The sequence below is a fragment of the Ursus americanus genome, chromosome 7, assembly GCF_024610735.1.
Source record: "Ursus americanus isolate L20-20 chromosome 7, mUrsAme1.1.p, whole genome shotgun sequence".
Taxonomy (NCBI): domain Eukaryota; kingdom Metazoa; phylum Chordata; class Mammalia; order Carnivora; family Ursidae; genus Ursus; species Ursus americanus.
The window spans coordinates 57541259-57558985 of record NC_142133.1 but is presented as its reverse complement, the minus strand read 5'-3'; the positions used below and the strand labels follow the sequence as shown (position 1 = coordinate 57558985).

At 47.9% G+C, this 17727-nt stretch overlaps 1 protein-coding gene across 2 annotated transcripts in view; it reads left to right on the top strand.

The window, feature by feature from the left end:
• VIT (vitrin) overlaps positions 1-17727 on the top strand; it is a 98277-nt gene that overhangs the window by 49209 nt on the left and 31341 nt on the right. Inside the window, exons 6-8 of one of the 2 annotated variants that reach the window (XM_045809083.2) lie at positions 4304-4381; positions 10079-10270; positions 15172-15228. In XM_045809083.2, coding sequence (XP_045665039.2) covers positions 4304-4381; positions 10079-10270; positions 15172-15228 — 327 coding nt within the window. The remainder of the gene's footprint in view (positions 1-4303; positions 4382-10078; positions 10271-15171; positions 15229-17727) is intronic. The other variant, XM_087863734.1, reaches the window with a different exon arrangement.

The window sequence follows — 17727 nt, the reverse complement described above, 5'->3', positions numbered from 1 at the left end:
AACCGAGTTACTATTTTGAGGTTTCTTTTTGTTTCATTAATTGTTTTGCTAGTCAGTTCTTGCTCTATCTAGCTCCTTAGGATTTTTGCAGATAATCATTTTCATTCTTTTCTTCCCTCTTCCAATGAGGTGATGTCAGTGAGCTAAAGACTAGTGCGATTTCACAGGGAAAAGGTAACCAAGTATCTCTGTATTATCATGACCTGCCCTTGCCTATTTTTGTGAAATTCCCCAACCTTTTTATTTTGAATTTTAATTGAAAGAAAAGTTGAAAGAGTACTACGACGAGTACCTGTATTCCTTTCATCTAACAACATTTGCTTTATCTATCCACCTATGATTTATTTTATTTTCTTCTAATCCATGTGAAAATAAGCTGCAGGCATCACACTTCATCCCTCAACACTTCAGCACACACCTGGTAAACACGAGAACATTTTCCTAAATAACCACAATACCAATACCGCACCTAAAAAATCAACATTGATACAATAGTATCTAACAAATAATTCTTTTTCGATTGTATCCAGTTATCCTAAAATAGTCTTCATAGTAAGTTCTTCTTCCTCCTCCTCCTCTCTCCTTCCCACCCCTCTCTCCCTTCCTTCCTTCCTCCCTGCCTCCTTCTCCTTTCTTTTCCTTCCTTCCTTCCTTCCTTCCTTCCTTCCTTCCTTCCTTCCTTCCTTCCTTCCGGATCCACAATCCAATAAAAATCATCCACTGCATTTAGTTGTCACATCTATTTACTCTCTTTTAACCTAGAACTAGCTACCACCACACTACCTTTTTTGGTCGTGAATGGCAACGACATTTTCGAAGTCCCAGCCAGTTGTCTAGTGTTGTGTCTCACAATCTGGATGGACCACAAACCTGTCCGACTATTTCCTCATGAGTGGATTCAGGTTAAATATTTTGCCAAGGTCACTACCTAGGTGGTATCATAGCACATCCATTGTGCCGTGTCACGGTGACCGTCTCCGAAGGCGCGATAACGTCAGTTCGGCCAGTTGTGGTGATGCTGCGCTTGACTGCTTGGATACTTTACGGTATCTCTCCACGGTAAAGATAGCAGCAGGAGTAGCTCACTCCCCAGCAAATTCACCTAAGGGTTTGTTTTTTTTTTAAAGATTTAAAGAGGGAACACAAGCAGGGGGAGTGGGAGAGGAAGAAGCAGGCTCATAGCAGAGGAGCCTGATGTGGGGCTCGATCCCAGAACGCCGGGATCACGCCCTGAGCCGAAGGCAGATGCTTAACCGCTGTGCCACCCAGGCGCCCCTCACCTAAGGGTTTTAACATCCATTGGTGATCCTCGCCGTAGCAAGAATTACACTAGAAATTGAAAAATTATGATTGTTCTAATTCTGTCATTCCTTCCACATTCATTAGCAAGTAGTCTTACATAAAGAAGAGGGGTGTTTCCCCCCTCCACACCTATTTTTTCAAGTACCACTATGGACTCATGGATTGTTTTTGAAAAGACGTTATAATCCATTATCATCATTATTGTTTTGGCACTCAAATTTTCCAAGTTTGACCAGGGGGAGCCCTTCAGGCTTCTTGTGGACACGTCCTCCTTGGTGTCTGAGCACAACACAGTGTTCCCTCATCGTCTTCCACTAGCCTTACTCTGGGCCTTGAATCTCCCATTTTCTTCAAAAAGGCTTCACATGATTTTAAATAGAGTCTAACAAAGCTTCCTGGCATCCCGACAAGACTAGGAGCCATATGACTCTCCAGAGAACCCATCTAGAAGGACTAACTGGAGCAAGGAAGGGAGAAATGTTCTGTACTATAGTAGGTCTTCCAGTCTAGGTAGTCTTCTGGTACCTTTATGTGTCCCAAGCCCCAGCTCCTACTCTCCTCCATGGATCAGAGTTTTAATAGAACTACAAATAGACCTTTTAGGGTTCTTCACAACTTGAGCGATCCCTGTTTCCTCTAGCCTGTGGAATTCTGCACACCAAGGGTTCAAATTAAACGGGTTTCTATGTCAGATCGTGGAAAGTCATCACAGTACCGTGAGAATTCAGAATAGGGGCCATATGAAAATGCTAATATCTAGGATACAAATGTGTCAAGTGTAGAGAGAAATATAATTTCTACATAGGTGTTTACCAAGTCGCTCCTGGCTAAATAAGAGTGTTTCAATCTTACGTGTGTAGCCTGCAATTCAAGAATCCCAACAGAGGTTTAAAAAGAAAAATTAACTCCAAGAGAGTAGAGATGTTTGGGGTTTTATAAATGAAAATCAATCTGCTGAGATTATTCCCTATAAATCTCAACTTCCGTGTCCCCTCATTTCACCTAGTGACATTTAACCAGAGCTCTTCTTGCCAATTATAACAAACGCATGTGCTTCTGCAATGGCTACGGGCCTCTTTCGAATGCGTGAACTGGGAGAGCACGTTGCAGCATAAGGGCGTTGACTGGCCAGAAGCCAAGGCTTGCTCCCCACTATCTGGAGGCTCAAGTTTAGCTGCACTGGGTCTGAATCCTCCTCTGAGGGCTCAGGTGCCTCCATGACCTCTCTCTAGGCTTTTATTTCTAATTTTCACACATCACTGTGCTCCTTTCGTTAATTCACTTTGGCAGGCGGGGACGGGAGCCGGGGCTGGGATGTGCATTTATGGTCAGCACAATCTTTTGACAGCCCAGGGATAGACAAGGTCAGAGAGGGACCTCCTAATACAGCCCATTTGTTCTTTGATCCGCATTTCAGAAAACTGAGCTCATGTTCCTTTTCCTTCTGAATAGAAGCAGAAAGAACCAGAGGATTTCAGATGCAAGAAGAATAGTAAACAGGGAGACGATGTCTCTGCAGCGCACTGTGGATAAAGTGAGGCCCACAGCCCTGGGGCCCTCCTTGGGTCTAACGTCAATCACTGCTATTTGGAGGAGGCCCCGGCAAGGGTGGGGGACCTGGAAATGCCAAGCTCTGTTCCCGGGGGACTTTAATGAGGTGAACTAGCTCCGTGAGCCCCACATTTTGCCTCATCACCACTTTGAGTGATAGTTATAGGTGATGCCAGCATAGAGTCTTCCCGTCTCTCTGGTAACATTTAGTTCCAAAAGAGTTTAACTTTTTTTCATTAGATCCCTACAACTTAATGTAGTCAATTGGTCCACATCGTTGTCCATATTTACTGAATAAGAAAAATGAGAGTCTCAGGGATCGAGGCAGTTAGTTAATGGCAAATAGAAACAGAAACCTAGAGGTTCTTAGTCCTGATTCCAGGCCCTTTCTGAGCCCCTGTCATTCCATCTGCTTCATGACTCTGCAACCCCTTGTGTCAAGAGGGCTTTTGGCAAAACCACGCTCAAACCCCCTCAGGCTCTCCACACGACACCCCTCCCCAACTCCTCCCCAAGCCGATCCTATAAAACTACTTCCTTAGGCTGTGAGTTAAAATTCTTTCATTATCAGATGTAAATATTAGATAACAGGTGAGACCCCTCTGAGTTGTGACAGGGATCTAAGCACTGAGGTATTCCTGCTCTGAAGAAATACTTCGTGAGGATCTTCTACACTGCAGACACGGCTTTGATGCCCTGCCTTCGTGGGGGGAGGCTTCTGGATTCCAAGTGACACTATCCATCTCATTGTGGAGCAAAACTGTGGTGGAATGTCAGGTGAAGGAGGCTCTGTAGGCAGCAGACTTCTCAGGCAATTTTCAGTCCTATCGGCGCCCCCATCACCTGATGGGTTTTTCTTTTTCATGCCTCCTTTGTTTCCCTGATAACATATTAACATTCCTTCCTGTCACCTGGCCTCTAAACACTCTTTCCCTAGGTGGGCGACAAATGCTTATTTTGAAACCTACTTTTAGGTTTCTCTAATGCCATGGAATTCAAATGGATCCCACAGGGTCCGTGAAAGGGGGAGAGAGCCATTCTGCACAGCCAGCCTGTGACCAGAGCGCCAGAGCGTCCAGAAGGAGAGCGTGGGGAGTGTTTTTACATTCATCTACTGACCTAATTAAACATTCAACACCACATGTATGAAAACCTTAGCTTACATGTCACATCTTCGTGAGCAGAACAAGAGTTGCTAATGGGAACTCTGAGTCATGGAGATTTTATTGCTTCCTTCTAATATTAATAAAACACAGACTCTACAGGAAAACAAAACATCACTTGACTTTCTTATTGTAATCAACAATTCACCTGGGGGGAGACTGACAGATTTATTGAACTCCAGAGAGATAAATAGGAAGGAGGGAATCAACTTACCAGAACAGAACCATCTAAAAACTTCTAGCTCTCGAAATAAATAATTTTTTTCTTTCTTTTTCCTTTTTTGCAGAAGGTAAGCCCCAAAAGGGTGTAACCTACCCATCGGCTCTTACATATTCATCAACGAAAAGCCCCGCTGCCAAGGCAGGCAAGTGTTCATGTGTGATTTCATCTAAATCTTCCGAGTTTGGAAACACGTGTTTTAGGACGTAGTGTAGAAATTAACATCTTAAATGGTCAAGCTCCACTGACCCCAGCAATATTTTAGCAGATGCCAAGAACATGGGCACAGAAATCAAGGGGATCAGATGGCTAGGCTGAAGGGTGACGCTTTAGTCTTGGGGCTTTATTTTTACACATTCCAAGATTATCTCTGTTTGTGTCATTTGCCTTCAGAATGACTGTTGCCTTCGATTGTACGGTATTGTTGCTTTCGAAGATGGCAGGACACTCTGTCTAGAAATGTCCCCTGGCAGCTGAAAGGGGAAATGCTGTCTCTGCTTAGGTATGAAATGAAGGGAAGCAAAGGGGATGCTGTGGTGCCTGTGTTCACAGAAAGCAGCTCATGGAAATAACCCAAGCCAAAGGCACACTCTTGACGAGGTTGTTCCGACCCAGCTTCATGTGAACCACAGACAGCAGAGGTGGACCTCCGGCCAGGAAATACCTTTTCCTAGGTGTCTGTGTTGAACCAGGAACTATGCTATGCATTATTATGTCTTTGGGGGCACTTTGATTTCCCACACGAAGAGAAGGGATAAACATCCCTTTCCAACATACACATAAAAGGGCTACTTAGGGTCTCGCCCAGCCTCTGGAGGAAGCACTCCTTAAAATTACAGTCTCATTAAAGGGTAAGTTTTCACCAATTCAAATAAAAAAAATCCCTATGAGAACCATAAAAGGGTGGCCCCCTCTGTGGCTACCGAAATGATAAAATTCCTACAGAAAGCGGGGGAAGCAGACGCGATGAAGATGTGAGGGCCAGCAGCTGGTTCCTCCAGGCATGCCCCTATGAAATGCTTCCTAATCCCTCCGAGACTATGAGTGAACAGGTAAATCAGGTTAGGATGACCCTCTCAAAGCATAATCACCTTCTTCTACGGGAAAATATGTCACTCAAAAAAATAGAAAGCACCTTAAAAAAATAAAAATCGAAAGCATCTTGATTTGCCTGGCCCCTCCCCCCGCCCCCCAGGATGGCCATTCCTAAGATTGAAACGCTGTGTCGCCAGGCAGTTCGCGACCTTCAGGCAGGGAGCTGTACTTGGCTAGAGTCTCAGAGCTAAATAAAAACAGGGAAGTGTTGGTTTGTAGAATTCTGCTCACCAAACCCGCGAGGGCACATTGCTGGCACTACAGTAAAAGACAAAGGGAAGTCAATCTTCATTAGAGTCTTCTGAGCAAGAGAGCGGTGGGAGAACCTCCTCCTGGTCGCCCTTTGTCATCGGCCCAGCCCCTCCCCCCGGAGGAAAATCAAGCTGAAGTTTATGATAATACGCTTGACTTCCTACGAGCCTCCTGCCCTCGCTGCCTGTCCCCACCAAGGCCACCCCTTGCCCCTGTCTTGAGAATAAGACAGTTTCCACCAGAACTCTAGAGTGATCTTGGCCCACCCTCTGATGGCAACCACATCCAGGAACCTGGAGGCTATTCGTGACTTGCCTTCCACTTTGTTCCCCTTTTGAGGAAAAACATACGGAATTTGGAATCAAACAAATGTGGGTCCAAATCCTGGCTCTGCTATTATCTGTGAGACCTTATGTACATTTCTTGACCTCTTGGAGAACACATTCCTTCCCCTAAAACTGGGAGTTCTCGGATTGATTTCCAGGATGGTGATTACTGTCGAATGTGAATGCTTATATAGAGAGGCCATCACAGTGCGTGGCATATGGTAGACGCTCAATGGGTATTAGGTTTCCTGCCCTCACGTATAATCCTGCGGCCTGGAGTGAGTGGTGGGAAGAGCCAAAGCCTCCCCATAACTCTGACCTCCAGGCGTTGCTGTTAAAGTGGCTTCAATGTCTTTTTCATGGTGCCTCACATTTGACACCTACTGAAAGTACTATTTTCCACTGGGGCAAGGGGACGTGTGACATAACATGATGATAAATGTCAGCTACTGCCATTGCTCGAATACCTTACCATGTGCCAAGCTGACATGATCACTAATTATGACAATGGCCCTGCCAGGTAGGTCTGACCATCCCCATTTTTCAGCAAAGGAAGCCAGGCTCAAAGAACTTTAGTGGCCAAGCCAGTGAGGACTGAAGTCAGGAGTCCAGTCTAACATTGCCTGGTGATTCTCAAATCAGATTTCCAAGGCCCATCCCAGATCCAGTGAGTCAAAATCTAAGTGATTAGGGCCCTGGGATCTGCATTTTAACACCTTCTCTATGATCTAATAATGAACCAAGTGTAGGGAGCTCTGAGGACCTCCTATCGCTGCTGAGAAGGTAGTTGTCTAGAACTGTTCATGACTTCAGGGCGCCTGGGTGGCTCAGCTGGTGAAGTGTCTGCCTTTGGCTTAGGTCGTGATCCCAGAGTCCTGGGATTGACTCCCACATTGGGCTCCCTGCTCTGTGGGGAGTCTGCTTCTCCCTGTCCCTCTGCCCCTGCTTATGCTCTCTCTTTCACTCTGTTTCTCTCATATAAATAAATAAAATCTTAAAAAAAAAACCAAAAAACTGTTCATGACCTCATCCAAAGGGTAATATGTTAAGAGCCTAAAGGAAGTTTTGATATGTTTTCCCATGAAAATCTTTGAAAAGATTTCCATGAAACTTCCATATATCTGAGATTATATGGAGAAACTATTTTCCTGGTTTCATTTCAAATAATCAAAAGGAACCAGGTGCTATGAAGAATTCACTTTGGGTCCCATCTGGCATTACGTTCAGTAATTGGGAGCAATTGGGGTAGAGCTCTTTCTCTATCTTCCTCTTAAAGACAGTTCTGTTCCGAGTGGCAGAGCAAGCAGAAACAACAGCCCATGGGAGACCATGGAAAACCAGAGATGGACCTATTTGTTGAATTGATGACATGCTTGAAAGTATCTGTGTTTTAAGCAAGTAACACAAATGGCTGCCATCAGGATATTTAATCTGTTCTCCAGCAATCAGTATTAGAAAAGGAAGACCAGGGTATTTAGAAACCTCAGAATTATCCAATAGTGTGAGAAAAAGATAATTCATAGCTTCAATATCTATTAAGTGTAAGCTGGCAAAAATGTTCATTATTGCTAGAAGTTTTATTTTTAATTTAATTGTGGTTTAATTAATAATTTGCAAGTAAAATGTACTATAGGTTTTATATATTTCTTTCCAAATTAGTAATTTTATCCTATTTCATAAAATATAGAAGTCGTTCTATTAAATGGCTTTTCCCTGTATGAAGTAGATCCAATCTGGGCCGGCATCCCCCTGCCGAGGCACAAATGCTATGGAGCGTTTATCGGAGGGGGAGACAGAAGACTACTTTGGAGAAATTAGAAACTTCCCTAGGACTTGTTGTGAATGCTCAATTCCTTTGAAGCCACGGAAATGTCATAAATCACACAGGTTCGGTTTTGCCCAAGGATGGCGTGAAGACTGGCTGAAGCCCCAAGGCCACTGCCAGCTCTTTAGCAATTTGCCTGGCCCAGTCTACAGGCAGATTTAAAGGTGACCCACTGTTAGCAACAACAGGGTGAATAAGAGATCTGTCTCCTGCCCCGATGGCCCAGTGCCTACAAGCGCAGACAGAAGGGCCAGACTCCCGGGACACTGCTGGCCGACCTGCTCTCCCGAGTCACTGCTGTGATTCCCGCGGAAGGCGACAGCGGCAGGGTGACAAACGCACAGACATGAGTGCTGGGTATTGGGTCTACATGCCCCGTCACACATTTGTCTGCATGGCTGGTCCAAGGCCATGGGGCTGACACCGTTTTCCCAGCACCATACGTTGCTGTATGGTGTCAAACGGGAAGTTGGATGGTTCACAGGAAACGTTCGGTGCCTTCTCATCTCAGATGCGAGCCTCTCGGCTGCTGTTCTGTGCACCAGAGAGGCCTCAGCCCGAGGCAGAGTTAAAAGCCAGGGCTAGGATGCTGTGGGTAAGCTGAGAAATGTCCCCCCACCAAAGATACCCCTGTCCTAGTCTCTGGAATCTATAGATTCTTCCATATCCGGCAAAACAAAAACAGGAAGAGGGAGGGGGGCTTTGCGGATGGGATTAAGGACCTCTAGATGGGGAGGTTATCCTGAATCATTTGGGGTGGTGGGGGGCAGAGGGAGGTCTGGTACTCATGGAGGAGAAGGTCAGTGAATATGGAGCAGAGAGAAACCAGAGGCTGTCGGCCCTGAACCCTGGAGGGGGGTGGCCACAAGCCAGGGAACGCCAGCAGCCGCGGGACACTGCCGGGTGGACAAAGCCGATTCTGCCCTCGAGCCTCCCAGGGAGTTCAGCCCAGTGACACTGATTTCCAACTTTTGGCCTCCAGAGCTGGGAGAGAATACATCTTTGTTGTTTTCAGCCACGGGGGGTGTGGCAATTTGTTACCGAAGCCCCAGGAAGCTGTTACGGATGTACGCGTATAGAAGCCAGCGCACCTGCCGAGGGGCTCAGGAGACCCGCGTAACTGGCGGCTGCTGCTCCCTCCCAGCTGGGGTGCTGTGCAGTTTGGGGGCTGTTTGTGTCTCCTTCTGGCACAGACCCACGGTTGTCAATCCAATAGCCAGTGCCCACTGGGCAGCCACTTGTCCCCTTGCCCTGAACCTTAGAGAAACTGACAGGGCACCCAGAGTACTAATAAATTGAGACCTGTTTAAAGTCGTGGAAACAATGTAAGTCATTACACATGAATGAAGAGCCCAATTTAGAAGTAGAATCTAGATGATCCTCACCATCTAATTATTTCTGTTACCCCATTTTAAAGATGAGAAAACTGGGGCCCAGAGGAGTTAGTTGACTAGCCATGAACCAATCTGAGCTAGAACATCAGAATGCATTTTCTAAGAGTCAGTCCCAGTGAAAGCCCCCAAAGCTCCTTCCATCCCTAGGTGAATGCTGACACGGAAGGAAGGAAGGAAGGAAGGAAGGAAGGAAGGAAGGAAGGAAGGAAGGAAGGAAAAGGAAAAGGAAAGGAAGGTTAAGAAGGGAAGGAAGGGAAGGAAGGAAGGGAAGGAAGGTTAGGAAGGAAAGAGGGAAGAAGGGAAGGAAGGTTAGGAAGGAAAGAGGGAAGAAGGGAAGGGAAGGAAGGTTAGGAAGGGAAGGAAGGGAAGGAAGGAAGGGAAGGAAGGTTAGGAAGGAAAGAGGGAAGGAGGGAAGGGAAGGAAGGTTAGGAAGGAAAGAGGGAAGGAGGGAAGGGAAGGAAGGTTAGGAAGGAAAGAGGGAAGGAGGGAAGGGAAGGAAGGTTAGGAAGGAAAGAGGGAAGGAGGGAAGGGAAGGAAGGTTAGGAAGGAAAGAGGGAAGGAGGGAAGGGAAGGAAGGAAGAGGGAGGAAGGAGGGATAGAAGGAAGGAGGAGAGGAAGAAAGAAAGAAAAAGAAAGTTCGTGAATCATTGCTTCTGGTGTCTGGCAAATTAATTTCGCAGTCAATTGAGTTCTACCTTCTCTATGTTGCTGTAGTATTTAACCAGTTGCTTAAATATTTTATTATTATTTAGTGTTTGGTTTGTTTATTGGCTCATTGCTCCATCCAGGTTGTGCATTCCTTCCAGACCCACAGGGGGATTTTATCCTCCACAGCAGCTAGCACAGATCTTTGCTCAAAGCTAGCATTCAATAAACAGTTATTTTGTTTCTGTCCTCAAGAGCCTACCAGTGATTTTGTAGGCCCCAGTATCATTTCGTCTCTTTTACAGGCGAGCCCACAAAAGCCTATCAGAAGCCACCAGTCCCAGGAACAACTGCACAGCCGGTCACCCCGCTGCAGCTAACAGGAGCCACGGCCACGGAAGTCACCCTCACCAGCCTGCCAAAGCCGTCCCCGTCCACAGGTTCCACCACCAGCAGCCTCAGACCACAGCCCGTGGGCCACAGGAGCTGGGAGCTCGGTCAGTAGGCAGACTCTGTGTTGTCACGTGCTAGCAAAGGAGGAGCCTGGGCTTTCGGAGTGATGGCTGTGTCCAAATGCGCGTGTGGGGTGCCCATCTCCTGCCTTTTGAGCTGGGTGAGGGGTCGTGCTGAGACCTGGGCCAGGAGTACGTGGTTGTGTCCTTACAGACTCAAAGGGTAGACTTGAGCCTAATGATACTTCAGGACCAAGCTATGAGCTAAGCAAACCATGTAGAAAGGGCTGAAGATTCGAGAGTGGGACTGCTGTTGTCATACTGGGGAAGGTAGGATGTTCCGCAAAAGTTTCCTATCGCAAAATCCTCATTTCTCCAAAAGCCCCGCTGAAGGAATAGCAGGTGTCAGTGTAAACACTGGTGGGTTTTAAGTGGCACACTGTGTACTCCCACAAGTCTTCAAATATTAGAAGCAAACAAAACAAAACAAAACTCCTATAGGGAAAAGCAGATAGCAACCTTTGTATTCCTTTTCTGATCGCTTTTTAGGCATCCATCTCTTAAATCATGTTTTAGGTTTTACCAAAGTCCATTTTATGAACTTGATCTCGGTATCACATCAAACAGGACCTTAAGAGCTTATCTGAGAACAGCATCTCTGGTTTCTACACAGGCTTATATGCCAGCGCCTTAAACTGAGAAGCACCCCTCTCACTTCTAAACGTCTCCTGGCAAGAGTCTGGAAAATTCCGCAGCAGGAGTGACACTACTCTCTCAGCAGGCCTTTCTAAATATTTCCCACCTGGGGCCAATTTTTCCTTCCAGGAGGAAGTGCCCGGGTCTTGTTCTCTTCAGCGTCACCTCCAGCTTCCAGACATTTCCTCCGCACAGCATGGCCCTTCCCCCTCCCATATTAGAGCCCAGCCATCTAGTCATCCTTTTCTCTAACAAATAATACCAGCACTTGCAAGGCACTAGACACCTTTCGAAGCACCTTCCAAACACTCGCCTAGGGAATCCTCGTACCAGCCCTCTGTGAGAGATGGAAGACTTCCACTTTGGCTAATCCCTTGTCCTGCTGAGGATCCCGGGGCGTAGGGCGGGGAGCAAGCTGGCTCAGCTCCCACAGCTGAAAAGCAGAAGCCCCAGCAGCCGGGTTCTCCCGTGACTGCCCTGCAGGAGGCACCCCTGCCATCCAGGAGCACCCCAGGCACGGATGAGGCCATCACAGAAGCAGGGGTGTTAGGCACCACCAGCTCCCGCTGTGATGAGTAACAACAACGGAGGGCCCAGGCTTCCCCGTGCCAGGCTCCCCGCGCCCCATTTTATTCAATGTTCCTAATGACTACAAATCGAGGAGTGTTATCAGCCCGTTCAATGACCCATGGAAGAAACTACGATATAAAGTCCCCAAATAAAAATACCATAAAAATACTGTCTGGACTGCAAAGGACTACCCCGCATCCCGTTCCTGTGGAACCGCGGCCGACCGGAGCACAGGCGCTCGAGGCCTGCCAGCGAGAGAAACAGCTAAGCAGGAAGGAAGGATGCTGGGTGGGGGAGTCCCACGGCCAAGAGTCTTCCTCTTTCTTGACTTGTAGAGCCCTTGATTCTCTCAAAGACGTCGGAGTACTTGAGCAAGTTGTTTGCTCCTGGGCCTCCTGGGAGGAGGTCGATCTTTATATAACACAAAAAATTAAACCTGTGGCACGTTTATTTGGCTGCACTGGGAGCCTGGAAATCCTGGGACACGTTGGGCCTGTGCTTGTAGAAACCTCGACCACCTCAGGTTGTGGCTCCGAGCCTGGCAGGGCCTCATTATTCCTGGCCGGGGCACAGGGCTGTTGGCCGGCAGCCTCCCCACCCCTCGGCCTCCCTCTTCAACCCCGGCCAGCGCCCGCGCCCAGGCCGCCCCACAGACTGCCAGGCAAACACTCGGAGCGAGCGCTCCGGCTCGTATCCACCGTAGCTGCCAGGAAAGGGGCCAAACTGGGGAGGCAGGGGGGACAGAGGGCGTGAAAAAATTATATTGCCTACTCAAAGGATTTTCTGTAGGAACGAAGAGAAGTGAAAATGGGTGTTTGAAAGCCCATGTCTTTTTGTTAATAACAGGTAATTGAGACACTTTCCACATAGCATACAATTCACCCATTTAAAGTGTGCGATTCCGTGGTTCTTAGCATAGTCACAAAGTTGTGCAACCATCCCCATGACAGACTCTAGAACACTTTCGTCACCCCAAAAAGAAACCCTGTGCCCATGAACTAATCCCTCCCTCCCCAGCCCCAGGTAATCGCCCGTCTACTTTCGTGAATGCCTATATTAATGTATGGCTATAGATATTTGCTGTGATATTTTAGCCCAACTATATTAAATAATGTTTAGTACACATGTAATCCCTTTTCTTCTTCAAATGAATTGAGAATGTTCTGCCAACTGTAACAGAGCAGCTCTTCTGCTGATAGACAAGTGAGTTGTTGTTACTGCATTTATTAAAGGCTTTTTCTTCTCTTTTATATGTGAAGAGTCAAAAGATTCTAGAAGTTGGTTGTGGATGGAGTGGCCAAGGAAAATCTAATGTATTTATTTAATCAACTAATGTTTATTGAGTACTGACGATGTGTCAGGCCCTGTTCTGGGATCTTGGGCAACACCTGGGAACACATCCTATCAAGATCCTTACAATGGGTCACTTCAGCTCTAGACACCTAGAAGTCTGTAGCCAGAACAGGAACAGTCTGCCTTTGGGGTCTATGAGCCCTCGTTGCTCTACAGTGAGACAGAGTGCCACTCACACAGAACATGGGAACTTGGAGTCTAGTGGAAAGTGGAAACGTCGTAGCAGGAAAAGACAGGGGCTCTTCCAGCCCATGACGAGTTGCTGATAGAGGTGGAAGAACAAAGAAGATGGGGCTGGACACCCCTTAACTGACCCATGAATGGGCAAACCTAACAAGATAGCAAGGAACAAGTCAAGGCCGGGGAGTCAAGAGCCAGAGCAATAGAGACCTCTCAGAGGGACAGGAGCGAGGCTGTGCTGCTCGCCACGGGAGACACCAAGGACTACACAGGCACTCACGGGAGCCAGGCACCTGCGGAGCCACATCCCAGGGCCAGAGGGGATTGCCTGTAGAACCAGATCCACAGATACGCTGAAGAAAGAGTTCTGGAAAAGGCCTGCTGCAAGGTCAGCTAAATCTACCACAGGCTTCCAAGGGTGGGGTGGCTTTGCTGGGCATTATTTTCCTAGTCAGGTTCCTTTAAAGAAGTGCCACGGTTGCCTCAGGAGACCTAACTGATCACATCTGTCCACAAAGAAGGGGCAGACCAAGGCGGGGAGCAGAGCGCCGCCTAGTGGCGAGGCATGCTGATGGCTGCGGGCATTCACCTTTCCAGGCAGGAGGAAGGAGACCTGCTCCCCTAACTGCCCATCCCCTCCACACGCAATTTCCCTTCTCACCAACACTTATCTCCTCTCTGAAAGTTTATCTTTTTTAAGGTATCTGGAGAACTTTTTTCTTAAAATCCAATCTTACAAATAGTAAGAAAAAGAGGAACCTTCCCATAGAAAAATGGAGGAAGGTCACGACCAGGCAAGCCACAGTGGAAGAACTATAAACGACCAATACATTTAACAAAAGTTGTTCAACCTCACCAGGAATCATATCGATGCAAATTAAGCAACACCATGTCATTTTTCACCCATTCACATGAGAGACCGACGGTACATGGTTTGGTCAAGCGTGTGGAGAAACGACCCAGAATTTGCACTTACAGGAGGATATCCCAAGGTAATTATCATCTGAGGGTGAGAAGGAGCCTGGACACAGACGTTGTTCCTAATAGAAAAATAATGATAAGCGGGTTGATTGTCCACCATCAGAATGGTTAAAGCAACTACCACACAGCTATTAACATTTTGGTGAATATGTCCATTTACTGACATGAGATTGGCCCATGACACATTGTTAAGCCAAAGAAGGAGCCTACAAAACAGCACGGGTCCTGATCTCATTCTGGTACTTGTCTGTTGTACGTGAGAACATGTGCCTAGAGAAAGGGACACAACACTTCACGCCATGGTTGCGTACCAGTAACTGCAGGATACAGGGATTGCAGGCGAGCTCTTACCATACACGGTATGAATTTTTACATGAGCACAGGTTCTCTTCACAATTATAGAGAAAACAAAGCTATTTTGAGTTTGTCTTCAAATAATTGGAGCAAAGTCAAAGGGAGTGGACTGTGAATAGATTCAGTTTTCTGAGGAACAGATTTTGTTCCATGACCTTCCATCTCTTCCCCTCCGTGAAATTTGGTTCTTTCTCTCGGTTCATTTTCACATGGTTCCCTGTCCCACAAAACGGACTTTGCATCTCTCTTTATAAAATCCCCCCTCCCTCTCCTCTCTTATAAAGCCTTGCTTCAGAGAAATTGCCCGATAAATAATGAATGCTGAAGTGTATTTGATTTCCTCACAACGTAATTAAGGATAACCCACTGTGTACCTTTAAAATGACTGAAAGCTAATGCTATTTGCATCATCAATACCATGTTAACGCCGTTTGGGCAAATTGTGAAATGCTAATGACATTGGTACTGAAGGATTACTTTAGCCTCCTCACAAAGTGGCACAGTTGAGGAGAATTATTGTAAGAATAATGACGTGTTAAAAAATATGGCCCCTTAGCAAAAGATACTTTGACCATTGTGAAATACAAGGGTTATTATTACCTGGAATTTGCAGTCAGTATTTTGAGTTAAATCCCCACCACCACCCCCTTTCTTTTTCCATTTCAGGGCCTCCTTGGGGCAGGTTCAGACGGCCCAAGCACAAAGCTTTACCTTAGTTCTGACCTTGGTTGGTAATGTCTTGCTAGGTTGGATCATGGAAAGAATGAGACTAGATTAAAATGCATGCTCTGACCAGTGCAATGTTGTTACAGATCTCTGGTCCACCGGCTCCTACGCAAGCGGCCACAACAGCCCCCGCGCCAACCCAGGTAAGGACCTGAACTCACCTTTCCAGCTCCTCATGGAAGTCGTGCGTGTTTCTATGGGGTTCGTCTGCCCAGACTCTTGCCACTTGATTTAGATTTGCACAGAGAGCCTGAAACCCCTGATTCCAACAGAAGATACTGCTCAAGGGCCCCACTTGTAATGAAACTTGAAAGGAAGGCAAGGCCGCTATTAAATAAGCAAGGCTTTCACCAGCTGCCATTCCCTCGGGGCAAGGTTGTGGGGTTGTGATCGAAATTCCTAAGGATTCCGTAACTGGGTTCTTATAAAGTTGAAAAGGGATACTCTCTGGGGTTTGTGCTTGAGGAACTAGGGTAAAAGAAAGAGAACATTCTTTAGCATTGTCTAGGAAAGGGCAGGGCCGACTTTGCTTGGGTACTTCTCTGATATGGGGAATAGAAACGCATCCTCTCGCCTCCAGGAATTCCATGAATTATGACACTCCCGACTCCCCTTTCTTCACTTCTGTGTACATCCCTTAAAGGTTTGGCCTGAACACTGGGATTGCAGAGGGATGAGGCAAGTTCTCTTCTCTGCAATGCCCGTGAGGCCCGTAGAGATTAGAAAGGAAAAAATCGAGCAAGGCTGCATGCTTTCTACAAAGTCTGCTCAGGGCTTGGGCCACAAGCTAGTACACTTGATAGGACACAGAACATTTTGCAGCCACAGGGCACTGCCAGGGGCGCGGGGCGGGGGGTACCTGGACCTCCCAAGGAAAAGAGTTCAGGCCTTACTCTTGCTGGCAGATACCAGTCTGTCCTTCACATGTGAAAAGATTCCTGGAGATTGTAGGTTCTGTTTGGCTTTGCTACTGGATCAGAGCAGGGGCTCCACGGGGGGCCCCAGACAGGACTGGCATCTAGGAGCTGCACATTTGTCCCATTGCCAAAGGACACGCTGTTGTCCTGGACAAAGGGTTTTAAGAATCAGATCGCCGGGCAAAGCAAGGACTCCAAGGCCATCTTAGCTGTCAGCAGGCCCATGGGACTCTTCAGGCAGCCAAGCATGGGGCGCTCCCTCCTCCTGTCCCCATGGCTAGCATCTCTGCCTCCTCCACAAGCCCCAAAAGGAGAGCCCACCACAGACAGCTCGACCGACTTCCAAGGAAAAGCGGACCCAGGCGCAGCCTCATCGAGGGGCCAATGAAGGGAAGAGAGCAGATGGCAGTTGCTGTGAATCAGCAGACGCTGTGTCGCCCTCTCAGGTTTCCAAAGTCAGGATTCTCCCCGAGCCGCTTTCCCGAAACCTGCCAGAGCACAGGTCAGCCTGGGGAAGCTGCCCACTGCTCACCACCCCTGCTCCCCTGCACTGGCAAACACCTCACTCCGCGCACGTGCGGCAGCTCGTCTCCCCGGCACCAGAGTTTGCGGGCGGGCCAACGTGTTTTCACCTCTAGAAAATGCCTCTTTGCTTGGTCTGTTCTTAGCGTGTCAGAGGGAACATCTCTGGCAGTCCGGACACGCCTAGCCTCCCTGGGCGGGGTCTGTTTGAGAGGCCCCCAGCTGGGCGGCCTGTGCTCCCAGCTTGCACAGCCGGGGCCTGCCTCTGGGATTGAGCTCAAACACCCAGACACGCCAGCGCAAACCACACATGGGTCCGCGGTGGGGGCAGCAAGGCACGTGACCCGATCTCTAGCCCCTGCTTGTTACTGCCGACCCAGGTTACTTTCGCTGTTTGATGCCATGCCCTTTCTCTAACCTTACTGCCCTGCTTCTCCAGCTCCGAGCCCGCTTCATGCTCCCAGCAATTATGCTCTATCTCCTCGAGCCTCACAGATGCTCCCAGCTCCCTTTGTACCCTCACATCCTACCCATTGCTGCTGCCCCTCTCCCTCCATCATCATCCCTGACACTTTGCTCTGAGCCTCCCACCTACTCCCAGAGAGCCCTGGCCTCGGAGCACCTCCTAGCCCACGGGCACTCAGACCTCTACTCCCGCAGCCTCGTTGAGGCTCCTGCAGGTGGATAGAGGCCATTCGCACACTGTGAGTAAAGGCAGGTCAGGACGCTTAGGGTTCTTAAATGCCCTTCTGCTTGGCTCTCACCTCAAGACAATCACGCCTATCAGGCACGTCACCCAATTCTTTGGCTAGAAAATCACGGAAACATGGGATTGGGAAGAGTTGCGTAAAGTGCCTCTGGCCTCATTGTCCACCAAACAAACGAATCCCCTGGGGCATGCCAGATAGAGGCTTTTGCCCCATGCCACAGAACTTTGAGTGAGTGGTCACGGGTTTCCCAGGCCCCTCACTGTTAGACAGAACTTTCTAGAACTTAGGCCCACAGATCCTAATTTGTCTGAACTGGAGCTTCTCGAAGTGTGGTCCAAGGACCCTGCTGCCAGGGATGTTGTACGGTTCTCCCTTCTCCTACCGCACAACCGTGTGAGGCCAGATTTTCTTTGTGTACTTGAACCAAAACAACATATCACACAGACTGAGGAACAGATATCAGACTCGGACGGACTGAAGAAAGTCATCACTC